General features: G+C 51.4%; 3 protein-coding genes across 3 annotated transcripts; 2 read left to right on the forward strand and 1 right to left on the reverse strand.

Moving 5' to 3' along the window:
- Nucleotides 1-40: 40 nt before the first annotated feature.
- On the reverse strand, nucleotides 41-996 carry CLDN25 (claudin 25). Its single transcript, XM_050715036.1, has one exon. The coding sequence runs from the start codon at nucleotides 862-864 to the stop codon at nucleotides 172-174; it is 693 nt and encodes a 230-aa protein (XP_050570993.1). The 5' UTR covers nucleotides 865-996; the 3' UTR covers nucleotides 41-171.
- A 6,943-nt stretch (nucleotides 997-7,939) lies between these two features.
- On the forward strand, nucleotides 7,940-10,200 carry LOC118252365 (G protein-activated inward rectifier potassium channel 4-like). Its single transcript, XM_035555581.1, has 3 exons — nucleotides 7,940-8,178; nucleotides 8,347-9,583; nucleotides 9,965-10,200. The coding sequence occupies exons 1-3, from the start codon at nucleotides 7,957-7,959 to the stop codon at nucleotides 10,198-10,200; spliced, it is 1,695 nt and encodes a 564-aa protein (XP_035411474.1). The 5' UTR covers nucleotides 7,940-7,956.
- Nucleotides 10,201-10,573: 373 nt separating this feature from the next.
- Nucleotides 10,574-25,876, forward strand: UBE4A (ubiquitination factor E4A). Its single transcript, XM_035555957.1, has 19 exons — nucleotides 10,574-10,813; nucleotides 11,046-11,222; nucleotides 12,113-12,225; nucleotides 12,865-13,017; nucleotides 13,127-13,286; nucleotides 13,684-13,886; nucleotides 14,442-14,633; nucleotides 15,613-15,946; nucleotides 16,215-16,341; nucleotides 17,536-17,843; nucleotides 18,400-18,532; nucleotides 19,455-19,642; nucleotides 20,607-20,707; nucleotides 20,821-20,934; nucleotides 22,453-22,627; nucleotides 22,767-22,947; nucleotides 23,554-23,701; nucleotides 24,215-24,372; nucleotides 25,161-25,876. The coding sequence occupies exons 1-19, from the start codon at nucleotides 10,693-10,695 to the stop codon at nucleotides 25,297-25,299; spliced, it is 3,225 nt and encodes a 1,074-aa protein (XP_035411850.1). The 5' UTR covers nucleotides 10,574-10,692; the 3' UTR covers nucleotides 25,300-25,876.
- The last annotated feature ends 4 nt before the right edge of the window (nucleotides 25,877-25,880 follow it).

Raw genomic sequence — 25,880 nt, forward strand, 5'->3', positions numbered from 1 at the left:
AAGCTTTTGCTCATTTGAAAAAAAGGAGAAAAAAATGAAGCAGACAGACACAGATGGGAAGGAAAAAAGGCTGCAACACTGTCTTAGGAATTAGCAAATCATCCTGTAAAATGCAAGAACAGTCTGAAATTTGAACAGCCAGGAGCTGCACGGGACACAGCGCTGCAAGTCTTAGATTACCAGGTCTGCGGTTTTGGGGTGTGAGCGGTGACTCCACGGTGATATCCCAGCTGGACCTTCCATCGCTGGATGCTGCAGGCAGACTGCTGAAGGCACGTCTGGTGTTTCAGTCCTGCTTAAGCAGGTGGTGTAGATAAGAAGCAACCCACCTGCTGCAAGGAAGAATCCAGCAAACCACCCCAGGAACATTGCCTCCCCAAATTCCCAACGCGGGACAATGTTGGGAATGGTTTCATCCCAAAACTCAAGGACTGTGTTATAAGCGACCCAGGAGACCGGCACCAAGGTCATGATCCCTGACATGCTGAAAGCCGCTCCTCCAGCAAGCAGGAGCCATTTCTTTAGACCAGGTTTTTCTTCACATGTTTTCCAGCAGTCCAAGCCCAAACTGGCGAGGAGGAACCCGAGAAGCCCCAGCCCATTGGAGAGGCACATCAGGATTCGGGACACACGCAGCTCCAGCGGCAGAGCGAGGAAGGAGTCGTGGGCTTTGCACTCCGTCGCTCCCTCCTCCTGGACTATGCAGACCTGCCAGAGCCCCATGGTCCAGATCTCCAGTTCATTTAAGTCCAAGTTGAGGTTCTTCCAGAGTGGCACGAAAGTGGTGACACAGGACGAGACCCACCCGAAGAGCGCGAGAAACATTGCACCCAGTTGGACCTTTGTGTTGCAGCTCCAAGCCATGCTAACGCTGCGTCTGTAAGCTGTGCGCCGGCTCCACTGGTGAGGCTGAGATAAGCTTAGGTGAGCAGAAGCTTTTGGTATTAACACTTTTGGAGCTGTGCATTTATGGTGTGGATTTCCATGAATGCACCGTGTCCATTGACAGCCACAGACAGAGTGCTGCTATTTGCTCCTGGTGTTCAGCGGAGTCGCATGGGGGAAATTCAAGCTTATACCTCTAATTCCTGGGTGTGGCCACAATCATTTTTTTGTGTCTTGTTGGTTTTGTTGTGTTAAAAGAAGGCACTGCTGGCTAGGCAGGAAAAACTGGGTACAACAGGGAGCAAAGCTGTTCTGGAAAGCCAAGCATCGACCCCATGCTCCCTTCCCTCTCCCCCCACTTCCCCCTCGCTGCTGCGCATGCAGCACTTGGTGCTTGTGCAGCCCCGCTCCCTGCATGTTCTGATGTCCTGTCCCTGCACCGCTGGTGTCAGGCCAGGGGTGGATGCTCTGGGCTGGCAGGTTCTTCGGAGAGGACATCCCCAGGTGTCCCCAGGGATGGTGGTTTGTATCTCTGCGTGTAGACAGTATTGCTTCAGGGCAAACCTGGCTCACAGGCTGCAGTGGTCCTGCCTTGCCATGCTGTCCATACACAGGAGGGTTAAGTGAAAGCATGCAAATCCTCTGAGCCTCAGGAACCCTGAAGTGAGAGTCTTGGCAGAGAGCAGCTCCCGGCAAGCAGCAGCTCCTGCCCTGGCCGGGAGGGGAGAGGAGCTGCCGGCTGCTGCAGGGGACAGGGTGCCTGGAGGAGAGCACATCTCCCCTCCTGGCAACTGTGGCATAGAGCTTTCTCAGGAAGATTTAAGTCATCAACCCTCATGCTGTCCTTAAATAAATACCCAGGGAGGTCTTGAGAGCTGCCCAGGAGCTCAGTGGAGGACTGGGGCTTCCACGAAGGCCGCAGCTCTGCCGGAGGAGCAGGGGACGCTACTGCCTGTTTGCTCAGCACAGAGGTGGAAGGCTCCCAACTGGGAAGCACTTTCACAGCGAGCAAGGTAATGATGGCATTGGTTTGGCTTGAGTGTGTTTTCTTTGAATAGTGACTTTACAAACAGGCAGCAACAAAGCCTTATGAACTGCTGGGGGAAGAGGCAGCTCTGCCCCGAGTGCGGCCACCCTGCGCTGATGGGAGCGATCGGGGAGCTGGGCTGAGCAGCCCCGCGTCACGCAGGCGCTGTGAGACCCACGCATCACAACGTGAGGTGAGCACGGTGATGTCCTGACTCCTCCTGCTTCACTGTTCTGCAGGACATTCTCCCTTCTGCATCATGGAGGAAAGCAAGGTGCCTGCGCTCCTACTCCACTCCTCACGGTCAAGGAGACTTTTGTAAACGTAGCGGTCTTCTCTGCACCCCTCCCTCCCAGCTTGGATCTCCAGGGAGCATCTTCTCTTCGCAGCAGTGGTGCTGGGAGGGAGCCTTGTGCCCCAGGCCCCGGAGGCTGAGCTGGAAGCAGCTGCTCCTAAGAAACGTTTTTCTCCTTGCTGCAGAGCCAGGCCCCGTGGGCACTCCCGGGCCTGCTCCTTCCACAGACACTTGCAGACGGACAGCGTGGCGCAGCCGCCCGCCCTTGTGCCCTGCCGAGCGCTGTGGGCAAGGGGAGATGTCAGGAGCACTTGGCACTGCATTGCACTCAGCACCAAGGGAAACATGCTGCTGCTTGACGTGAGCATGAGGAAAGCTGCAGAGAGCAAAATGTTTCCCTTCACATTGCCTCATGGCCCAGAGGCTGCTTCAGCAGAGCCGAGCTCTGCGCGATGGCTCTCCTGCTGTGGGAGGCAGAGGTGTTGGTCCTGGAAGTCTCTGTGCTGCACCAGGACTGAACTGTACCCTCACCATGGTGCTTCGCATCCTCAGAAAGTGCTTTGCAAACATTTGTCCTCAGAGCAGCGTTGTCGGGTCACTGGGGTTATCTGCATTTAAGTGCCAGGGGAGCTGGAACACAGAAGTAGAGCTGAGATGTCACTTTGGAAAAAGAGGACCTGCCGTGACTGAGAGAAAAGACCTTGCTGTAAAAAAGATAGGGCAAAAGTAAAAAGGAGAGACCACTTCATAAGGAAAATCCTAATTTTCTGTTGACACTCGCTTCCCATCTGTTCCTGCATGCCCAGCCCCACAAATGGGATACGAGGTCCAGCTTTTAGATTCATCTTCATTGGGAGATTAGTTGACTAATCTCTCATTCATCTGTCCTCTTTGTTACCAAGAAGGATATTAGGGGGCAAGGCTAGTAAATTACTGTTCCTTCCTCATCACAGCAGCGGTGTTGGTGCTGCTGGGGCCAGGAGCCCGGTGCTGGGCACCGTGCCCGTGCAGCTAGGACACGAGGTGCTCTGGCCCTGTGACCCCAGCAGAGGCCGTGGCCATAGGACCTCCCTCCCTCCCTCTGTCCCTCCCCATGCCTCAGGCTGGCTGAGGAGGGGACTCAGAGCCTGTGGAACTCAGCACAGCTGGGGCTGGTGGTGCCTCCGTGCCCCACGTCTCCAGCACCAAGCCTCTGCCAATTTCCTGGAACACAACCCAAGTGAAAGAGGGGAGATGGTTTAAAAAAAAAAAGTGCAGGGTCACCAGAACCTGTTTGCTCTAGGGACGGGTAGCTTCATCTCTTGGGTACACATCCTGCTTTGCAGTGCTTGGTGCTGACTGAGGGCTGCTCTGCTGCAGCCTCCTGCCGTACCACATCCTGCACCGGGCAGTCGCCGCTGCCTTCCACCCATCTCTCGCCCTCCTTCCTGACCGTTGCTAAAGTGTGCGGGAAACTTGGGTGTCCCAAACCCCGCTGTAAGCCAGGACCTGCCTGCAGGCACTGGCTCTGGACACATCCCCGCGGTCCTGCCAGTTGCAAGCTGCCTCCAGGCAATGTCTGTGGTCGGCATTTGCTCCGGCAGCCCTGCTGCACAGGCCACCGCCAGTCACACAGGGGACAGGGACAGGGGACGTGCTCTGCCCCCTTCGTCCCTGCCCGCTCGGCCCGGCCATCCCTCGCTGCCTCCCTGGGCAGGAGCTGTTGCCTGTGGGAGGTGGGGTGAGCTGAGGCCTGCAGTCACAGTTAACTCCCAGTGCAAGTTGTGGAGTCTTAACTGTGCTATATTGGTAACGCTGAGACGTGTGAGGCTGGGGCTGAGCAGTTATTTATAAACTCTGTGCTACCTTTGCTATTTTTAACCATCCTGCTGTAGGGAACCAACTTTAAATACACCACAGTGGCATCCTCTGTGAGGAGTGAGCCCTCCAGGCGCGTTATCCCTGCCCTGCAGTTCTCAGGTGGTCAGGAGGCGCTGGGACCCGTCTGCCTGCAGCCCCTGCTTGCGAGGCAAACTCCAGCCCCGGCCTCTGCACGGAGCCGCGGGGCCCGGCGTGCCCACGGGCCCCAGGTGCCCAGGAAGGGCTGTGTGGGGCCACGCTGAGAGCTCCATCCCCCGGGCGTGGGGTGAGCCTCCCCAGCACCTCGCAAGGGAAGGGACAGTGGCTTCTCCCTGCCTGCAGCCCAAGGTTTCGGACCTTCCCGCCCCTGGACCTCGCCCATCACAGGCAGATGGACGGGAGAGCAGAGGTCACGAGCGGCCACTGGTGCTCCTGGCCTGAAACCCAGCCCTGCTCCATGCTGGGAGGCTGCGGCAGGGGGAAAGGGAAGGCCATGCCTCCGCTGCGCAGGCCAGCCCGCCGACCCCCACAGTGCATCTGCTTCTTGCCCGAGCCCTTCCGATTAAATCAACTTGAGGTATTTCTGCCTGTCATTGAGGGAGATTAATGGGTGACCTTCTTCTCGTGGAGCAGGATTGGAGGGCGCTGCCAAGCTCCCCTTCCCTCCCATAAGCTCTGCTGCACAGCCAGGAGAGGATTTTCCTCCAGAACCGGTTGGAAGATGCCTGAGGGCAGACGGGACAGCACTGGGGTGGCCCAAGAGCAGCTGTAGGTGTGGGCAGAGGCTGAGGACTGCCGGCCATGCCTGCTCCTGCCCAGCGGGCGCTGTGCCTGGAGATGCGGTAGGTGTACCGGGGGCTGCAGGCGCTGCTTCCACGCAGGTCTGCATGAGCAGGGGGCTCACAGCCACTGTCCCAAGGAGGAGAGGGGAAGGGATGGGGTGGGAGTGTGATGCTGAGGGTGTCTGCAAGGCCATCCCCTCTGTTTTGGTTTGTCCTGGGCATCACCAAGCGTTTGCAAGCGGGGCATGCATCTGTGGTGTGTGGGCTGGGGCAGCAGCCATGGGACGGTGGCAGGAGGTGGCAGGGCAGAGACACAGCAAGAGCCAGAGCACTGCACCTGAGGACTCTGGCAGTGAGCGCTTCTCAGAGCAGGTGATGCTCAAAGGATGCGCAGAACCCAGCGCTCAGGCAGGGTCCCCTGGCAGCCCAGGGCTCCTGGCCCCATGGGTCAGAGCAATCCTGCCTCGCTGCCAGGATTTCCAGGAACAGGACCTCCTGCAGCACTTCCCTCCAGGAAATAGGGCTGAGATGGCCAAGGTGATAAGGCAGGAGGGCTAAGGGACAATAGGCACAGAGCAATGCTGCATTAACCCCTCTCCTTCCCAGCCTTTTGTATTTGAGAGCTGCATGCGTGTCCATCCCTACCTGTGCAGCATCGGCTCTTGCTCCAGTGCTGAGCCACATCTCTGGGCATGCAAAATTCATGCCCGAGAGTCTCATGTCGTGTCTGTTACAGGAATTACATTTGGTTTGGGAAAAAATCTCTAAACATAATAAATTGGCAGGAGCATTTGCTGTAGCATATCAAGGGAAAACATCTTAAAATAAAGGAATTTAATATTTCCAGAATTTCCTGACTTTATAAAGTGTCTTGCTACAGATCTGCTGCCACTATGCCTGTGGGAGCTGTGCTCTTCAAATATGTAGGCTTCTGCAGCTCCTGCTTTTCCTGCTGCAGAGGAAGGCAGAAGAGCAGAGGAACTGATCCCAGCCCCACACCAAGGGCACACAGAGGCCAGATGTCAGCCCTCAGCTGGCCACTGCTGCCCCAAGGAAGAAAATAATTAAGACAGATGATTATTGCTGAGATAAAGCACTCACCTCAAAGCTTGTTAGACCAATTGTTGCAGCCCAGCCCAGCGGGGATGTATGCTGAATCACAATTGTTTTTCACTTTCCCTCCTCTTTATCCATTTTTGTTGTAAATATTCCTCTGCTCATAGGGCTTCTAGCTCCCCTACAGCCAGGATTCACTGAATCACAAAATGCAGTGCTGTTAAGCAGCAGGCAGTTCAGGAAAGCTCAGCGGACACGGGTGGGGAGCGGTGAAGCCGTGTGCTGTGCAGCTCGCCCACCACACGTGGCTGCTCGGCAAGGACAGCCGGGATGGGGTTTCTGCACGAAGCTCACGCACAGAGGCTTGGGACAGCCCGGAGTGTGTGTACAGCCTGCAGCAGGATCGCTCCATTGCAGAACTTGTTTGTTTGCAACTTCTCTACGCAGCTGCTGTAAGACCCAAGCGTCTGAGCCTCAGTCCTGCTTGACAGACGACCAGATTGCCCACGCAAGGACCAAGAGGCTGAGGCAGAGGATGCTGGATGAGGCAGCAGGGCCCCTGGCCTTTCCCCTGGGGGGAAAAGCACCTGGAGCTGAGCTGGGGCAGATTCTGCTGTGAGCACCGCGAGGCTGCAGCCTGCTGACGGGGAGGGGGCTCCATCGGTCAGGTACCCCTGCACCACCTCCCTGCTCCTGTACTCAGCTCCTTCCCGATCCCGAGTTTTGTCGCTGAATGGCCTCGCAGCAACTTTCCAGGGCCTGGAAACACGCTGTAGGTAACCGCCAGCAAGGTGCCCGTTTCACGCAGCTGCTGGGGCTGCTCAAGTGGCCTCACAGGAAGAAGCCACGTCCATCCCCGGGTGGTGCAATGCAATTAGGGCAGGTAATTGGCTTAGCCATCTGGTGCCTCCCCCAGTCCAGCTCAGCTCCATCACCTGGCCGGGGGCCCCATCAGGAGATGGTGGCTCCCAGGGCCTGGGCCCCCGGCAGCTGCCCTCAGGGCGTGCTGGGTGCTCTTCCAGCCACAGCAGGTGCCCTGAGCGTAAGGCACCGCGGTGCAAGCACGCATCAGCTGTGCCACGCTGCCGGCCGTGGGACAGCTGCACGGAGAGGGGCATCCCCACTACAGCCAGGTACCTGCAGCTCAGTGGCAGCAAGACCGTGCCGAAGCCGCGGCAGAAATGTGGCTAACAGGATTACGGTCCAGGCAGGACCGGGATTAATAGGCTGCTTCCTCTGGGAGTTTCCTGGAGCTCTTTGCAGACAGGGCTCTCGCTCCAGGCCCACCGGCTGCAGCCTCCCCTCCCAGCCCTGGCGCACCCCTCTGCATCCCTCCCGCCTTTGCATCTCAGGTCCACGGCCCCATGCAGGGCTAATACCTTGCCTCCCCTTGTGGTGGCAGCTGCAGATGAGCAGGGGGAGCAGCTCTTGCTGAGCTGCTGCTCCCATGGATGCTTCCAGCTCCCACAGACCCATGGTGGTGGGACGAGGTGCCCCGCAGCCACCACGGTGGGGGCTTGCCCACCTTGCTGGGACATTCTGTTGCTCCGGTCTCCTCCAGGATGCTGTTTGCATTTCTAAGTAGCACTTTGGGTCACACCCAATTTGACTTTCTATGAGAAACTACATAAAAATAAATGTCAACTCTCTGAGCAAGTGGGAGGTGAGCCCTAGACAATGTGCTGGGGCTCTCTAGACGTCACTAACGTGAGTGAGGGAGTGAGGGATTTGGGTTTGTTTCCCATGAATGGAACTCTGTTTCAAAACCACCTCAGGCAAGCAAGGAGCTGTCATTAGCGACAGCCCTGACCCCAGCACCAAAGCAGCCTCGCTGCCAGGAGCCCCAGGGCCTCAGCTGCAGGATTTGTGCCACAACACCAGCCCTGCATGGGGCTTGGGGCTGTCCCCTCGTGGTGACCACGTGAACATCCTTCACCTGCTACAGCCCCGAGAGACTGCTGGCAGGACCCACCAGTGTTTACCCCCGACTTTGCCATCCCTGCCCAGCCTGCTGCCCGTGCATCCCGCACCCCACCTGACGCTACCCTTCTGTTCCCACAGCGCCCTGTGCCATGGCCGCCGTGCTGACCGCCGCCGCCAGCAGCACGGAGCCACAGTGGGAGAGCGGCCTCTGCACTCACAACGGCGTGGGTGGCAGCTGGCTGCTCCGCGAGGAGTCCCGGGGCCGGAGGAACTCCATCCCACCCGCGCAGGCGCCCACCGCCAGGCACATGCTGGCCTACCTGCCGCGGCCACCCACCGACTCCAGCCGCTACAGCACCTTCCCCCAGAAGGCAGGGCTGCGCCCCGACAACACCACCCGCGGGGCTCCGTGCAGGTCCCCGCTGTCCTGCGTGCGGTGTGGAGCTTCCCAGGCACGTGAGGCTCAGTGATGCTCAGTGCCTGGTGCACAGAGGATGAAGAGGGCGATTTAACATGGACTGGCCCCTTTCCCCTTGCAGCCCAAAGGCCCAGCCACCCCTGTGTTCCTGGCAGACGACAGCCAACAGCAAAAGGCCACCAGCGCTGCTGAGAAAAGAGCCCTAGTCCCAAACGATCTCCACCCGCCCTACAGCACTGTCATCCCCGGTGAGCTGGCTCTGCTTCAGAGACGAGCACACTCAGAGGACATTGTGCCCGCCAGGCGCTGGCCCAGCACCTCCATCAGCACTGGCGACCTGCCCAAGCACCGCCGCACGTCACGCCATGACCCACTGCCCATGCCACGGGACGTCTCCACCCGCTGGTACCCGTGGCACACGCACAGCGTGCCCACCATCCCCAGCCCTGTGCAGAGCAAAACACCCACCCGGAGCATCGTCTCCATCCCCTCTACAGAGAAGCTGCAGACCCGGCGCTGCAAGCTCATGGAGGACGAGCGGCCGCTCAGCTTGGCGAGCAAGCAGCAGAGGCAGCGCTACGTCACCAAAGTAGGCAAGTGCCAGGTGAACCTGGGCAACATCCAGGAGAAGAAGAGGTTCCTCTCAGACATTTTCACCACTATCGTGGACCTCAAGTACCGCTGGTTCCTCTTCGTTTTCATGATGTGCTATATTGTCACCTGGGTTGTCTTTGGCACCATCTATTTCTTCGACGCATGGATAAGGGGTGACATCGACCACATTGGCGATCCAGAGTGGAAGGCGTGCATCGAGAACGTGGACAATTTCATATCTGCCTTACTCTTCTCTGTGGAAAGTCAGAGGACCATTGGCTACGGCTCCAGGATCGTGACTGCCAACTGTGCCGAAGGCGTCATCCTGCTCATGGCACAGTCCATCATTGGGTCCATGATTGATGCCCTTATGGTGGGCTGCATGTTTGTCAAGATCTCCAGGCCCAAGAAGCGTGCCCAGACCTTAATCTTCAGCAAAAACTGCGTCATCTCCCACCGAGACGAGAAGCTCTGCCTGATGTTCCGCATCGGGGACCTCCGGGAGAGCCACATGGTGGATGCAAAAATAAGAGCCAAACTGATTAAATCCAGACAGACCAAAGAAGGGGAGTTCATCCCCTTGGAGCAGTCGGAGCTGAACCTGGGCTACGACACAGGGGAGGACAGGTTGTTCCTGGTGGAGCCCCAGATCATCTGCCATGTCATCAACCAGCGCAGCCCCTTCTGGGACATGTCGGCAGAGTCGCTGAGGAGGGAGCAGTTTGAGATCATCATCATCCTCGAGGGCATTGTGGAGGCCACGGGTGAGTGACAGGGGTTGGGGTGGCTCTGTCTAGCCCCGTACAAAGTGGCTGCTGTTGGGAAGCCGGCCTGGCTGCGCTGTTTGCCCGGTGCCGCAGCCGCAGGCGGAGGTCGGGGGAACCGGGTGCAAGGGGTGGGGACCGGGGGTCCTGCAGGCGGCGTGGTGCGGAGCCCATCTCCGAGCACTCCTGGAGAGCCCGGGCCCTGCCTTCACGCTCCGGGCTTCACCGCAAGCGCATCGCTGCGGGCACGGGCACAGGACCGTGAATCCTGTGGCGTCGCGGCCCTGGGATGGCCCCGGGGGTCCCGGTGCTGCGGGGGCCGCGGGCCGTGAGGGGGCTCCGAGTGGCGCGTCCGAGCCTCCCCTGGGCCGTGCCCCGCAGGGATGACGTGCCAGGCCCGCACCTCGTACACCGAGGACGAGATCCTGTGGGGGTACCGCTTCGAGCCCTGCATGTGGCTGGAGAAGGGCGCCTTCCGCGTGGACTACAGCCGCTTCGAGCTCACCTTCGAGGTGCAGACCCCGGCGGCCAGCGCCAAGGAGATGCAGGAGATGGCGGAGCTGCAGCGCCGGGGCCGCGCCACCACCGGCCTGGGCTGGGCCCCGCCGCCCGTCTGAGCGGCCCCGGGGGCGGCCCCGGCGGGGGGCGGCGGCTCTGCGGCCATCGGGCCCGGCACCCGCGGTAACGGGACCGGCACCGGGGAGACCCCGGGTCCCCCCCGGCCCCCATCGCCGTGAGGGCACCGCGGGAGCACGGCGGGGGAGGGCGCGGGCGTCAAATAAACGAACAAACAAATAAATACATAACGGAAAGCCCCCCCCGGTGGCTTGTGCATCAGTGTGTTTATTGACGTATGCAAACGACTTCATTAATATTCGCTATGCTAATCAGCTCGGTCTCGCCCCCCGCGCGTGCAGCTGCCCGCCCGCCCGCCAGGGGGCGCCGCAGCCACGCCCGCGCCGCTCCCCGGAGGCCGCCGCGCCCCGCCCCGCGCTCCCGGCGCGTGTTGATGACGTCACGCGGAGCGCGGCGCGGTGACGCGCGCGGCGGGCGCTGGAGCGGGAGCGGCGGCCCCGGGCCCGGCCCGGCCCGCCCCGCATGGCGCGGCCATGACGGACCAGGAGAACAACAACAGCATCTCCGCCAACCCCTTCGCCGCGCTCTTCAGCTCGCTGGCCGACGCCAGGCAGTTCGCCGCCGGGCAGAAGCAGCAGCCGCGGCAGCTGGCAGGTCGGGGCCGGGGCGCGGCGGGCGGGGCGGGGGCGGCCGGCGAGGGCCGCGGGGCCGGCGAGGGCCCGGGCGGGGCCGGGCCGGGCCGGGCGGGGAGCCGCGGGCCGCTGACGGGGCCGCCCGGGGCCGGGGCCGCGCGTTCCTGTGTGACGCCGCCGTTCGGGCGCTCGGGGGCGGTTCTGGAGCTCGGGGGGGGCAGCCCGGTGGGCAGCTCTGGATCTCGGTGTCGCAGGTGAGGAGACCTCGGCCAGCCAGGATGACTCCGACAACAGCGTCTCCGAGAGCCTGGACGACTGCGATTACTCCGTGGCCGAGATCAGCCGCTCGTTCCGCTCCCAGCGGGAGCTGTGCGAGCAGCTCAACATCAACCACATGATTCAGAGGATCTTCCTCATCACCCTCGACAACAGTGAGTGCTCGTGCCGGGGGCTGAGCTTTCCGTGGCAGGTGTTGGCCCGTCACTGCCGTGGTTTGCTTTGTGAAGGCAACTGCGGGGCCCCAAGGAGACGGGCGCTGGTGTGCTCCCGTCTGCGCAGACCCCGGTAGGCGCGAGCCCCGCTTCAAGCAGGGAGCTCTGCTCTGTGCCTGTGCCGGTGGGAAACAGCCTGGGAGAAACGCTGGGTGGAGAGCATCTGGCCTGGAACCGTGCAGCTGGTTATCTCGTGTGCTCAAAGCCTTCAGCAGAGTTCCTGTGTTTGCTTTTGACTTGTAAGGATCAGATAAAGCAACATTACACAGCTGCTGAGAGACTATTTCTGCCGCTGTCTCCTAAAAACAATCCTGAGAGTCAGCGCTTCTGAGCGTCTTCAGCTGCATGGGGCCAGCAGAGGCAGCACTTGGCATTTCTGAGGTGGCCCAAGGTGGCACCGCTGGCAGCAGCATGCTGAGAAGCTCATGCTGCTTCTGCTGAGCGCGGGCCCTCAAAGCAAGGATGTGAACAAGGGAACTCTGTGGGAGCTTCGGCTCTCGTAGTAGCCCTAAACTGTATTTTACTTGTGATATCAGTGTAAGAGCGTGACTTCTAATAGTGTGCAGCATGACTTGTGTACTTGCAGAAGGAGGGCTGTCTTGATGAGTTCCCGAGTGGACCATGCTTTGAGCAGAGGTGTGAGAAGCCTCACAGAAGCTTGTCAGATCTACACGAAACTGGGTGGGAATGGTGTGAGAGGGGCAGGGCTTCCCTGCAGTAGCTGGTAGCAGACAGCTCTGCCACGGGCAGGATCCTGCCTGTAGGTTTCACTGCTTGCTGCTATGTTTTCTGTCAGCTTTGGGACAATAGATTATTTGTGTTTTCCTCAGGTGATCCCAGCATGAAAAGTGGAAATGGGATTCCAGCTCGTTGTGTGTATTTGGAAGAAATGGCTGCAGATCTGGATGACCAAGACTGGCTTGACATGGAAAATATAGAGCAGGTACGATTGCTGCATATCTCATTTCTCACACAGACTGATGGCTGTCCAGACAGAAATAGTGTAGCTGCTGTGAGTGGTGTGCTGATTGCTCCTGATGGAACTCTTTCAAAATCCTAGTTGTGAGTGGGGAATTCAGTGTTTTCTGTTTGAGGCAGGTTGTCCTACAGCAATGGTGACAGGAAAGGAGAGCCTTTTATGTGCATTCTGTTTTTAAAAACAAACAAAAATGTGTTTGTTTAGTTCTGTGTAGTTATCCTGACCGTTGACAACTTCCCAGTAATCGGCACAATAAGGCTTTTAGATCTTCTGTTTACTTTGGGAACAGCAATTAAATATCTTTCCTCGCAAAGTGTACGCAATGCATCCTGAGTGAAGGCTGTCTGCCAAAGCAGAGCACGGAGCTGCTAGTTAGAGTTCCCTTAGAACTGCCATCGCTCTTGAAGGTGATTGGAGAAATTGTTAGTTTAGCACTTAACTGAGTCTGAAGATTCTCAGTCTGGTACTCTTACTTAATAAGGGTTAAAGAGGGCTCTTCTGGGCAGAAATAGTTTAGCCTAAGATGATAAGGGATTTATTTTAAGTGATTTTTTTTCTCTCCTGGGACTGTTTCACTTTCAGCCTATTTTTGCTTGTGTCTAGGCCCTGTTCACCCGCCTGCTGCTGCAGGAGCCTGGAAACCACCTGATTTACATGACCTCTGCCAGTACACAAAACCTCTCTGCAGATCGGGACGCAGGGGAGAAACAAATTCTACGCTACCTCTATGCCTGTTTCCAGAGGGCAAGAGAAGAGGTGGGTAGAAGTTTCTGAGAAAGGAGATAACTTTGTTATCCAAAAGCTGACGTTTTAGTGGAGAGAATTGGATACACGATCCCAGATCTATCTTGTCGTTTCTGTGCAGATAACCAAGGTTCCAGAGAACTTGCTGCCCTTTGCTGTGCGCTGCCGAAATCTGACTGTGTCAAATGCTCACACTGTTCTTCTTACCCCAGAGATTTATGTCAACCAGAATGTGTATGAGCAGCTGGTGGACCTGATGCTGGAGGCACTGAGAGGGGCACGTAAGTTTGACTAAACTTAATTGATGCCTTAGTCTGTAAGGTTACCGTTAGTGTTGTAAGGCTTCTTAGTTTGTTCTAGCTGCATTTTTCTTTAAGTGCATTCAGCCCTCTGAATGTTTGCACTTTGCAATGTCGGTGATGGTGAGCTCTCCTGTCTCCATTGAGGAAGTGGCTGTAAAAGAGACTCTGAATTATTGTCTCTAAGCAAGCCAGGGACATCTTAACATAGGTAAAGCCTGAGGGACGAATATTGTGGCTTGAGTGAAGCTTTGGCTCCATTCATTGTTAAAAGGAAGGTGAAAGGGAGGGCTGTGCTTGGGTAGCAGGGTGTGCATACTCTGAGCTTCGGCTGCACTGAGGATCTATTTGTCTGTAACGGTCTTGTATCGCTTGCTAGATTTTGAAGACATGACTGAGTTTCTCGAGGAGGTCATAGAAGCCTTAACAATGGATGAGGAAGTGCGGACATTTGGGGAAGTCATGATTCCAGTGTTCGATATTTTGCTGGGCAGGATCAAGGACTTGGACCTTTGTCAGATCCTGCTGTACACTTACCTAGATATGCTCCTCTACTTCACAAAGCAGAAAGATATAGCAAAGGTATGTGTCCTAGCCGTATGAAGAGCCAGTAACTTTTGTGTCTTATGCGGAAACCCCACAGGTTGCAATAGTATAATCCTAGCGGTGTTCAGTGAATGCTTCTCTAACACCACTCAAAGACAAGAGGTAGAAGAAGAGAAAACAGTTTGCAGGTGACAACAGGGTAGTAGATGTTGGTTATACAAAGAGACACTTGTAATGTACCTGTAACTTTCTGCTCAATGGCTGATGACTTATCCCTTATTTATTTTTCAATGACAGGCTGGTTGCTTCTTGCGCTCTTTTCATTTTTAGAAATTTGTTACCATTAGTGTAATTCTGATACCTGCATTGCAGTTAGACTTGTGCATACCCAAGATGATCTACTCGGTCACTCACAGATTCTGCTTACAGGGATGCATTTAGATGATCTAACCTGTTCGGTTCAAACCAAAAGTGCAGTGTAACAACTTGTGTGTACCCTTAGTCCTTTTTAGTTTCTGATTGGCTGGCCTAAACCCATAGTTTTTTTAGTGGGATTTTATATAAATGTCAGCATGTTCATCTGTTCCCTAGGTATTTGCAGGCTATATTCAGCCCAAGGATCCTAATAATGGACAGATGTATCAGAAGACATTGTTAGGTGCCATTTTAAATATCTCCTGTTTGCTAAAGACTCCTGGTGTAGTAGAGAATCACGGCTACTTCTTGAATCCATCCCGATCCAGTCCACAAGAGATCAAGGTGCAGGAATCCAACATCCATCAGGTGGGGCTGAAGTGTAATACTGCTGCTTCCCAATGTATTTTATTAGTCTCTGGGCTTGCGGGTTAAAGTGAAAAGACTTGATGTTGGTGCGGAGTTGTTCCACTGGCTCTTTGATAGCGTGTCTTGGTGGCAAAGCAAGTCACAGAACTGCTTTGGATTGTGGATTCTCCATCTGTAAAATGTAAATAGCTTTGCGTGCTTACTCAGGTTGTAACCGAAGTCTTCAAATTGATCTCGTGTTTCTGCTGCTTATGAGTGAGTTGTCTGTTACCAAAGTAGTTTTCTGATTTTTGGGAAAATGGTATGGTACTTTCAGAACAGATACTGGTACCATAGCTTAAGATGGTATTTGGAGATAATTTAACTTAGATGTTGTAAGCACTATGAAATATTTTTCAGTACCTGTCCCGTAATTGTAACATTGACTCACTAGCAGATAAAATGACAGGCAACACTCACTGTGTATTTGAAATTAAATACCTTCCCTCCTGAGATCAGCAGTGCTGGGAGGATCTTAAAGATTATTTCAGAAGATAGAACAAAGCATCACAAATCAGAACATAAACACAGTTCTTGTTCTACAGGGAAGGATGTTCAGGTGCAGGAGTTTGTCCCGGAGAATGGGATTCCCAGCCATGTATTCTTTTAGGGTCATTGTTTCTGCCAAAAACGTGCAAAGAATTTTGCTTTTATTTCCTACTGAAACAACTTGCTCTTGGCTATGCTTTTGAGCGTGTCCCTAATTATTCTTTCTTGGTGGCCTCAGGATTTGGCCTTTTCATAACATGTCTGATGGGTGATTGATTTAGGCGTCATGACTTTGAAAAAAAAAGTCTTTAAAAAATTTTCTTTGAAAATCCTGCCTTTTAAGAGTAGTATGCAGTCTGGACCTGTGACAGCTCCAGCATTAATGGCAGGACAGGCAAAAGATGCCTTTCTAACAATGACTCCTTCAAACATGCTCTGTTCCCTCTAACAGTTCATGGCCCAATTCCACGAGAAGATCTACCAGATGCTCAAGAACCTGTTGCAGTTGTCTCCAGAAACAAAGCACAGGATTTTGTCCTGGCTGGGAAACTGTCTCCATGCTAATGCAGGCCGTACCAAAATTTGGGCTAATCAGATGCCAGAGATCTTCTTCCAGATGTATGCCTCAGATGCCTTCTTCCTGAATTTGGGAGCTGCACTCCTAAAGCTGTGTCAGCCCTTCTGCAAACCAAAATCTCCTAGGCTGCTAACCTTTAATCCTACTTACTGTGCCCTAAAGGAGCTGAATGAAGAGGAAAGGAGGAGTAAGAATGTACATATGAAAGGTATGCCCAAAACCTGTGGGAGTAAGTGAATTAGACAGGGGGTCTCTTCAGTTCTCTACCTCTCCCAGCAGCGCTCTCTTGTTGTACACCAGTAAAGGGAGAGAGAAATGAAGCACTAGAGAGGAGCAAAGGAAGAACTGAATACAAATAAAACGCTGCACAGCATCACCTACAGTCATTTCATATTATCAGTGGGAGCCATCTTGAGCACTCTTTCCTTACCAATGCTTCTGGGTACGACTTAATGCAGAGATGTTTTTAATTCTAGGTTTAGAAAAAGAAACGTGTTTGATACCTGCTGTGACTGAGCAAGAGCCAGAGTTTGCAAACAGCTACAATCTGGTGACAGAAAACCTGGTCCTAACACAATACACCCTTCACTTAGGATTTCACAGGTAATGGTTTTACAGCTGTATGAGTGTTCTTAAGGAGCTGACCTCTGAGAAGGTGTTAGATGTGCTACCAAGGCATGCACTTTGCAAGAATGATATCTGATATTCAGAAATAATGTGAATGTTAAAGCTGTAGGTAAATGATTGCTCCCAGCACTATTTTGTATCCGTGTACAGTTACATAAATTTTTACTAAATACTCACAACTTAGAGTGAGACACTTGAGTTGCCAAATGCCTTTCACGGTATGTTTTGACTGACCCTTGAGCATCAGGCTGACTAATTTTGTGAAGAAATTCATTTGTGTTCAGTCAAAGCTGACAGGAGTCCATGTTATTTATAGTGTGTTAACAGCTAAGTGCTGGATTGACATGGCTCACTCAGTTCTCATACCTTCTCTGAGAGAACAGGCCTGTGTCCCCTTGCTTATCTACTAGAGAGCTTCTGAGTAGCAGACCACTTGCCCAGTGTGAAGTGTCTGAACTGGCCCACTAAATGGATTTTAATTGAAACACAAATGCAAGGTAACTGGCTGTTTCCAGGAAACAATTTTCTGGACACCAGAATGCACTGTTTTTCTTAGTCTTCTGCAAATTGTTGCCTGGATACTATGAGGTCACTGCTGATCCAAGCCTAGTCCCCTTCTGGTTTATTATCTAAATATAGAAATAGATGAAAAAGTTATGCAAGTGGCTTGTTGCTGGGAAACTGAAAATGTCACCTCACAGGCATCTCCAGGGCTTACCCACTCCCTGACCTTGGTAATCTAACAGGGTTTGCAGCTGCGTAGTCTCATTATCTGCTCTGCTGAAGAGTGCTTCATAGGCTTCATAGGAGCCGTTGGTTTACCAGGCTGTGTAACAGACTTCTTTGACTCCTCTGGAGGATATCTTATCCTCCCAAGCGGTGGCTTGCCTTTCTTCAAGCACTTCCTGCTGCTGGCCCCCAAGCGGATTAGCTGCAGGAAATAGTTTGAATTGAAAGTACGCTTGCTGTGTTGCAGCCTCCCTGCTGCTGCTCAGAGGGAAGCAGCACACCTGGTCAAGCTGGCAACATTTTGAAGTCTTGCACTGGCAGCTGCACAAAACATCTCTCACAGTGTGTGGTGACTTCTGTTTCACTTAGGCAGTCTGTACTAAACTTATTTGCATCTTGTCTGGTGTCTTCCTCACCTTTTTTTTTTTTTTTTTTTACTAGGTTGCATGACCAGATGGTAAAGATAAACCAAAGCCTTCACCGCCTGCAAGTAGCGTGGCGAGAAGCTCAGCAGAGTTCTAGCCCTGCTGCTGACAGCCTCAGGGAGCAGTTTGAACGCCTGATGACCATCTATCTCTCCACAAAGACAGCGATGACGGAGCCACAGATGCTGCAGAACTGCCTCAATCTGCAGGTGTCCATGGCAGTTCTTCTGGTGCAGTTGGCTATAGGAAACCAAGGGACTGAGCCTCTAGAGCTGACGTTCCCATTGCCAGGGGTGGAAAACAGTGCATTGGCCTACGTACCAGGTGAAACCACCTTTCCTTGCTGCTTTGTGGCTGCTGTACATAAGGGTCTGAATCTAAAGTAATTTAAGTAGTGCTCTGTTCACATGGCCTTATTCCTGAAGATGTTCAAAGCACCTGGGTTTCCCTTTAATTTGGCTATGTGAAAGGCATTCTGTCTTTGGAAGAAAGGGTTAGAGAACACCTAAGGAAGTGTAGCGAAGGTCAGCTACAAAATGTCAAGATCCTTCTCACTGCTGAGTTGCCAAGTTTGGCCAAATAGCACATTGATTTACTATTTTCCATGTGCATAAAAGTCTGTTGTCAGGAGATTCTCTTCTCTTGAGCAGTGCGTAACATCAACAGATAGCTGCTGGGTGTTACCCTGATAAGTGAAGTGAATCCAGTGCATAACAAGTTTCATCAAGCTGACTATTCTTTGTGATTGTGGTGTTCTAATACAACTACTTAGTTCTAGAAACTTTAATCAGAATCAGGGAGGTAAGCTAAGTACATGGAAGACCAAAAAGCAGGCTGTGAGGTGCACAAGAAGGAATTAATATACAATTTCTGTTCACAGAATTCTTTGCAGATAATTTGGGTGACTTCTTCGTTTTCCTGCGACGCTTTGCTGATGACATTTTGGAGACTTCTGCCGATTCTCTGGAACATATCCTTCACTTTGTTACTGTTTTCATGGGTGATGTGGAGAGGTATGTACAGCTCCAGTTGTAAGCCCTTTATGCTTTTCTGCAGAGCACCTGGGTAGAACCAAGGAAGTGGAAATTGTTAGAAATGTCTTGAGATTTACTTTATACATCTGCGATTCGCTTTACCTCATTGAAAAAATTAAATTCTGTTCAAAGGAGTCACAAGAAACTTCCTGAAGGACTTGGGTTTCACATGAGGCACAAATAGGATTGTGTCTAAAAACTTGATGTGTCATACTACGCAGGAGCTTAGGCAGATAGAACTAGGTACCAGTGAACAGTAAGTGAGGAAAGTGAGGAGCAGGTGGAGATTTCACTTACTAGGGAGCTTTTTGTATGTATACTGTTCCAGCTAATCTGGGCTGGCCCTGGAAGATCTAAGTTGTAGTTCATCTTGGCAGTAACCCACAGCCTGACCTTGGGCAGACTGTTCAGCTTCTGCCCCACCAGTGCAGTAGAGAATTATGCCTTCACCTTGCTCAGTATCCAGTCATACACTGGAAAGCAAGCTCAGCAGGCAAGGGACTTTGGACTTTCAGAATAAATAGGAAACAAGTCATTGGACAATAAGTACAAAGCTGGGCTGACAAGTCATGTTTGCTCAGAGAAGCTACAGCTGACAAGCAAGCATGGCTTGCCAGCAGTACACCCTGCCAGAATTCTGTTCTGTGAGGGATGGAAGCAACAGCTTTGATATTTCCCGTACCTGTTCCCCTTTCTGTCTGAGATTTAATTGTGGGTGCTGACTGCCTGCATTCTTCCTGTGGCTCTGAGCAGCTCAATGCCAGCATCAGTTTTACAAATAGTTTGCAACAACTGGCTGCTCCTGTATGGATGGGCACAGCTCCTGGAGCATTTTCTGTACAGTTAAGTCCCCTCTGCGGCCCTCATGCCATGCTGAATTTGCATTTTTTTTCTCTTGCAGAATGAAAAATCCTCATCTGCGAGCCAAGCTGGCAGAAGTGCTGGAAGCTGTGATGCCTCATTTAGATCAGGTCCAAAATCCACTCGTCTCCAGTGTGTTTCATCGCAAACGAGTGTTCTGCTCTTACCAGAATGCTGCCCATCTTGCTGAGGCACTTATTAAAGTCTTTGTGGATATCGAGTTTACTGGTAGGTGTGAAAGGGGAAGAGGTGTCTTCCTTCTGTAAAATCTGTAGTGGGATGTCTTTGGGTTGTGAAGTACTTCAGTAAAAACAGATGAATCTTTATGTTGTGTTAAATTGCTCAATTGTTTTAGACAGAAAGCATTCCAGCAAAGCATTGGTCTTTCCAAACTTCTGACTTGTGCGGGACTACATAGCTAAAACGTGTAACCCTCAGAGCACAAGCTTTTCAGCAAAGTAATGCTTATAGTTACCCATCCTCTTATACTATGTGGGATCTGTTGTGCTGCTTTGAAATCAGTGTCAAATCTGACTTCCCAAGGAGCTGGTTTTATAATCCTGTGAGAGCAATAGGCAAAGCATACTGTTAGAGGAAATGTATATATTGTGTGCATGCAATTGGGACTTCCTGTTTTTTGAAATGGGAGATCTTCTCAAGAGCTGGAGAAGCTGCCCTTCTCACCTGTCCGCAGGCATATGGGCTGCTGCTGTAACACTGGCCTCCTGCTTGGGATGCTGCCAGGCACACTGAGTATCCATTGGCACTGCATCCTGCTATTATAAAAGTATCCTGATAGCTACTGAGGTGATCTCTTTTTTTTTAAAAAAAAAAAAAAAAAAAAAGAGCCATGGCCCCAGCAGCTGCACGTCTCCCCTGGCTATTGTTCCACAGGACTTGCTTGCCATGCTCTGTGGATGCTTAGTGCTAGTATGGTCACGGCAGTGCTCACATTCACTAGAAACTGCTGAACTTTTTTGTTGAGGAAGCGACAGTGATAATTGTGCTCTGACTGCTTGCTGGCTGTTGACGCATTCAGTGGCCCAGCTGTGTGCACTGGGAGGTCAGCATTTTAGCTTTCTGAAGAAAATGCAGCCTGCTCCCACGCAGTGCTAAACAAACATTGGAAAGGAATTTAAAATCCTTCTCTGTGCCCACATCTGATTTGCAATGCTCTTCTGCTTGTGTCTAGGTGACCCACATCAGTTTGAACAGAAATTTAATTACCGACGTCCAATGTACCCCATCCTGAGATACATGTGGGGCACAGATTCATACCGACAGAGCATAAAGGTAAGGCAAGAGGCATACATGTAAGCATGTGTATCTAGCTCCTAATGCAGTATATGGATTTGTGTCCTGCAGTCTGGAGTGTGCCAGAGCATTAACTGTTTTGTTGTTTGCAGGCTCTGGCTGATTATGCCTCAGAGAACCTAGAGGCAATGAATCCCCCTCTCTTCTTGCGCTTCCTTAATTTGCTCATGAATGATGCCATTTTCCTGTTGGATGAAGCCATACAGGTAGGGCTTACTACGTGTGCTGCAGGCATCATGTAGGAACCAGTTCTCACTCACTTGAAGATGGCTCGTTACAATATTGACTCTCTCTCTAGAACAGTATTCATGTACTCAATTCTTTGGATGAATCCTTGCAGTAGACGCTTGCTAGGAAACTCAGCTGAGCCAGTTCATAATCTTAAAAGCATCAAGGCTGGTGTTGCAAATGCCTTGGAAGAAGGGGTTACAGCGGCAAGTATGATGGGGGTCTGGGACAGTGCACAGAGGGCACTTTCTTCCTTTCCTCTTCGTCTTGGGAGGCAGGTCAGAGCAAAAGAGATGTTTTTTTTGATTGAGAAGCAAGTGCTAGCAGAGTTGGAAGGAAATCTGCCTGTTGCTAATCTGGATGCAGCCAGGCTTTAAACAAGTTCTGCAGTTTATGATTATCAAATCCTCTTGGCCTTTCCACTGGTGGTGTATCCTAACAAAGGCCTTTTGTCTCTAGGCAGTTTTCCTTTGGGTTTACAGGGCAAGTTCCAGCTGCACTTGTGTCCCTGGTGTGTGGTGACTGTCTCACCACACCTTTTGTGGCTGCTTGTTGCTACTAGAAGGGGCTTTTGTGTGGAGTTTTTACCTGTGGCAGAACAGATTGTCTGGAGGCTGTCAGATCAGGCAGGTGATACGGATATTACGGATGTGGCTTTGAACATTTTTGGACTTCCTATCATTTGTCAATATGAACATTCTGAGTTTTGTTAAAGGTATGCAGCTGTGACCCTTTTCAAATACTCTATACCTTTTTCTTCCTGAATGGGCCCCTGTCAGCGTGGAAAAGGTAGTAGCTGAGGTCTTGCCATTAAGTTGCACAGGGCAGTGAGAATACAAAAGCATTATAACACAAGTGAACTTTTATTTATAGCTTCCTACAGTTTTGGAATCTTAATTAACTCATGGTATTCCAGTCTTGAAAAACAGACTTTGGTTTTTCTACCTCTGTCTCACCTGAGATAAGGCAGATCAGCAGTGGGACTTGTTACTTTCTGTTAACATTGCCTAGATGTGTTAAACTGGAATTAGCCATAGGAAAGTATGTGAGATTATACTGATTCACCAGAGGAAGGTGGATGCTCTCTATGCTTAGCACCCAAAGCTGCGGTGAACATCTACGATGACTTTTTTTTTTTTTCTTTTCTTGGTTCAGAAAACTTCTGTCTGTGCTGGTAGGTTGCAGACTGAAGGTACTGTGTATGAGGAGCAACCTCAACTTCTTTAATCAATACTCATTACAGACATTTTGTTTTTTAACACCTCCCTGATAATGCTCTTGGGCATTGAGGGAGCAGTGTAGGTTAGCTTTTGTAGCCTATTTACCTGCCTATTCTCCCGAGGCTGCTGTAGGAGGCACCTTACTTGTTTCTCTAACAAGCACGTGCCTCTTCTATGTCCTGAGGTGATTGCCTGGCTGAAAGGAAAGCATTCTACTTAATAAAGCTGTGTACTCAGACTGCTGCTCCCATGCTCTTCCCTGCTGTGTCTTTACAGTACCTAAGTAAGATTAAAGTTCAGCAGATAGAGAAGGACCGTGGTGAGTGGGACAGCCTGTCCCAGGAGGCTCGTCGGGAGAAGGAGTCAAGCCTGCAGATGTTTGGTCAGCTGGCTCGCTTCCATAACATCATGTCCAATGAAACCATCGGTACTCTGGCCTTCCTAACATCAGGTAGGGAGAGCAAATCCTGTCCGCCGGGACCTGTAGAACAGCATTGCCTGGGAATCGGGGGGGCCTAATTCAGTTTAAGGATTGTCAGAGAGGGACTGGATTACTGTGAAGCTCAGGGAACTATTGGTTTCTGTTCCAGAAATTAAGTCCCTGTTTGTGCATCCTTTTCTTGCTGAGCGCATCATCTCCATGCTAAACTATTTTCTGCAACACCTGGTTGGCCCTAAAATGGGAGCTTTGAAAGTCAAGGATTTCAGCGAGTTTGACTTCAAACCGCAACAGCTAGTTTCTGACATCTGTACGATCTACCTGAACCTTGGGTATGTGACAAGGGATAGCTGGAGGTGGGATGTCAGGAGGTGCTTGTGGAGAATGGCAGCCTTTGGGTAGTTGGACTTGAGACTCATAATAGAGTGTAAACAGGATTTTGTCTTCTGTTGGACACTGCCTGGAATGAAGTGGAAATCTAATTTGGCCTGAAGTGGGACTTGCTGTGACATGCACACCAATGTTTGCACTGGGATGAGAACTGTAGCTGGAGTCAGGTGAACGTCTGGAGCAGCAGAGCTCTGTAGCCTCCTTTGCCACAAGGTGGGAGTGTTTTCCAGCAAGAACTACGTTAACAGAGGTCCTTAACGAACCTTTCAGAAGTGCAGTGTGCTCATTTGTAATAATTTCTAAATTACGCAGGGAAGTCAGCTGCAACTTGGTAGGAATGGAAGTTGAGCATAATAGCAGTTAAATTTGTAAATTGGGTCTCTCTGGAGAAGACCTAGGAAAACTGCTTGCTTACAGTCAAGCTTTTCTCTAGTTTTCATGTCTCTTGAGTTCTTTGCTGTCACAATGCAACTGTTGGGGGGACTGTGTTTTGCAGCCTGATAAATAAGAATTCTTAAACTCTTGTTCTCGTTTAACTTGTGGTTCAGGGATGAAGAAAATTTCTGTGCCACTGTACCCAAGGATGGACGTTCCTATTCACCAACACTCTTTGCCCAGACAGTAAGGGTTCTGAAGAAAATCAATAAGCCTGGCAATATGATAGTGGCTTTCAGTAACCTGGCTGAGAGGATCAAGGTGAGAAGTGGAGTGAATAAAAACCAAAAAGAAGAAATGCAGTTGGCATCCTTTGCCATCACTGCATCTTTGGTGTGAAGCTCCAGTTCTGGGGAATGGTGCTTGATGTGAGGCACCAGGTTGGGCAGCTGAGAAGGCTCCTTTCTGGTGTGCACCTGTAAATGTTTTAGACAATTCAAGAACTGGATGCTACAGATGTATAAGCATGCAGGGTGAAAAACGAAATGCGTGGCTTACGGCAAGGCCTGGGCTTCCTGACTACCTGTGTGTTAATTTCCAGTAGGAAATAAGTGTGTTAGACCAGGCTCTCAGACCTGATCTCCATTTTTGCATATTTCAAGTAACCCTGTTACATAGCCATTGCCTTGACCAGCTGTGATGTTTTTATGTTCCAGTGAGGCTTTTTTTCAGTCATGGTGACGCCTCACTACTAGTTAGGAGCAAAGCTGTTTTTAAACGAAGTGGAACAGCACTGAGAAATCGTGTGTTTTAAAAGCTTTGTGTGCTTGCCAGTCTCTTGCAGACCGTCAGCAGCAAGAAGAAGAGACATATGCAGATGCCTGTGATGAGTTCCTGGATCCTATCATGAGCACTCTGATGTCTGACCCGGTAATACTGCCATCATCCCGTGTCACCGTGGATAGGTCAACCATAGCCCGGCACCTGCTCAGGTACGAAACACAGGCTTAACTGCGTCCTTGGTTCAGGTTAAGCTTCCTTTGTCACTGACTGTTCTTTATGTGCCAATGACTTGTGCTTTTCCAAGTTGGAAGCTTGGGATGGGGTGGGTACACATCTGCAGTCTCCTTCACTCCCCAATTTACCAGTTTGCTGTGAAGTCTAGGGCTTTAATGATTCTGTGTTCAGAATCACCTGTAACCTGGTCTCAAATGTGGCTTTTCTGAAATAAATTCCAGACACGATTAAAAGTGTTTAACGTGTTTTTTCTGACTTTAGCCCAGAGATGGAAGTACAGAATAGATTATGCACATGCTGCCTTTAGTGAGGGACAGTTTGGTTATTGGATGCAGATATTTATACATCACTCTTGTCTGGATTTTTCACTAAACATATCTAAAGTTTTGGATTACAATGAAATACAAAAGAGTGCCTTTTATTGCCTAAAGCTGTAGAAGACTTCAGTGTTTTGTAAGAGATGATGTGCTGACCTTGTTGAACGTGGTGTGGTATGTTTGTTTACTTTCTTGCAGCATGTCCCGTGCTCCTTGTTCATCCTTGCTGTCCTGGGCCCTACAAATGAAGTGGCCTGTGTGCATCTGCAGCTAATACTTTTGGGGGATATATATCACTTATCTGATGTTACCCAGCAACACCTGGTCTCAGTGTTGGCTGATGAAGTTCACTTAATAGCAGGAAGATCATGCCAGTCCTCCTAGCCTTACTACTTTTATTCTAGCAAGGAGACTGTCGAAGTAATCTCCTCACTGCTCTCTTTCAGTGATCAGACGGATCCTTTTAATCGGAGCCCCCTCACTATGGACCAGATTAGACCAAACACGGAGCTGAAAGAAAAGATCCAGCAATGGCTTGCGGAGAGGAAAAAGCAGAAGGAGGACTTGGAAGACACACTGAATTGAGAACAAAGTTCTACGTCCCCAGACATGCAATCATTGGCAAGACGAATGTCTTGTAAGGGTGGTGGCGGGTGCTCCAGAGCATCTGTGAAACTTGCCACATGAATGAAGAATGCATCTAGTGCATTGCGCCACATCTTGAATCTCTCCTAGCACCTTCTCTTTTATCCCTTATTCTGTCTTTCCTTTCAAGACTTACTGTTTAATACTAAAAATTTCCACTGCACTACAGCTTCCTAGCCTCTGCATCTTGGGAAGATTCAGCCTCTTCTGATTGTCCTGGTGCCCTGGCCCTGTATTAATTGCTGTTTGTGTTGGCTGTTTCTAATGGCCGTGTTACCTTTCCTTTGCTACCCCACCCTCTATTCTGTTGCTGTTGACTCCCAAGTTGTTTAGACTATGTAATCATGTTTAATGTGAAAAGGATGCCTTTGCATCTGCAGCAGCTCTCAAGTGTAGATGTTGGAAAGGACTGAAACGGACAGTTCTGCGGATTTGTACAGGCTGACTGTGTGCCGGGGTTTCTTCTTCAAATGATACGTGGGAATAAGGGGTGATGAAATGCAATACTTTGCTTACAGCCG

Source organism: Cygnus atratus, chromosome 22, assembly GCF_013377495.2.
Source record: "Cygnus atratus isolate AKBS03 ecotype Queensland, Australia chromosome 22, CAtr_DNAZoo_HiC_assembly, whole genome shotgun sequence".
Lineage (NCBI taxonomy): Eukaryota > Metazoa > Chordata > Aves > Anseriformes > Anatidae > Cygnus > Cygnus atratus.

Bases quoted from the DNA above. Each gene is read 5' to 3' on its own strand.
- CLDN25 (XM_050715036.1), bottom strand. From the start codon at position 864: ATGGCTTGGAGCTGCAACACAAAGGTCCAACTGGGTGCAATGTTTCTC.
- LOC118252365 (XM_035555581.1), top strand. From the start codon at position 7,957: ATGGCCGCCGTGCTGACCGCCGCCGCCAGCAGCACGGAGCCACAGTGG. The intron at 8,179-8,346 runs GCAGGGCTGCGC...TTCCCCTTGCAG, and splicing joins ACAGCACCTTCCCCCAGAAG to CCCAAAGGCCCAGCCACCCC. The intron at 9,584-9,964 runs GTGAGTGACAGG...CGTGCCCCGCAG, and splicing joins GGGCATTGTGGAGGCCACGG to GGATGACGTGCCAGGCCCGC.
- UBE4A (XM_035555957.1), top strand. From the start codon at position 10,693: ATGACGGACCAGGAGAACAACAACAGCATCTCCGCCAACCCCTTCGCC. The intron at 19,643-20,606 runs GTAGGTGTGAAA...GCTTGTGTCTAG, and splicing joins TGTGGATATCGAGTTTACTG to GTGACCCACATCAGTTTGAA. The intron at 23,702-24,214 runs GTGAGAAGTGGA...TGTGCTTGCCAG, and splicing joins ACCTGGCTGAGAGGATCAAG to TCTCTTGCAGACCGTCAGCA.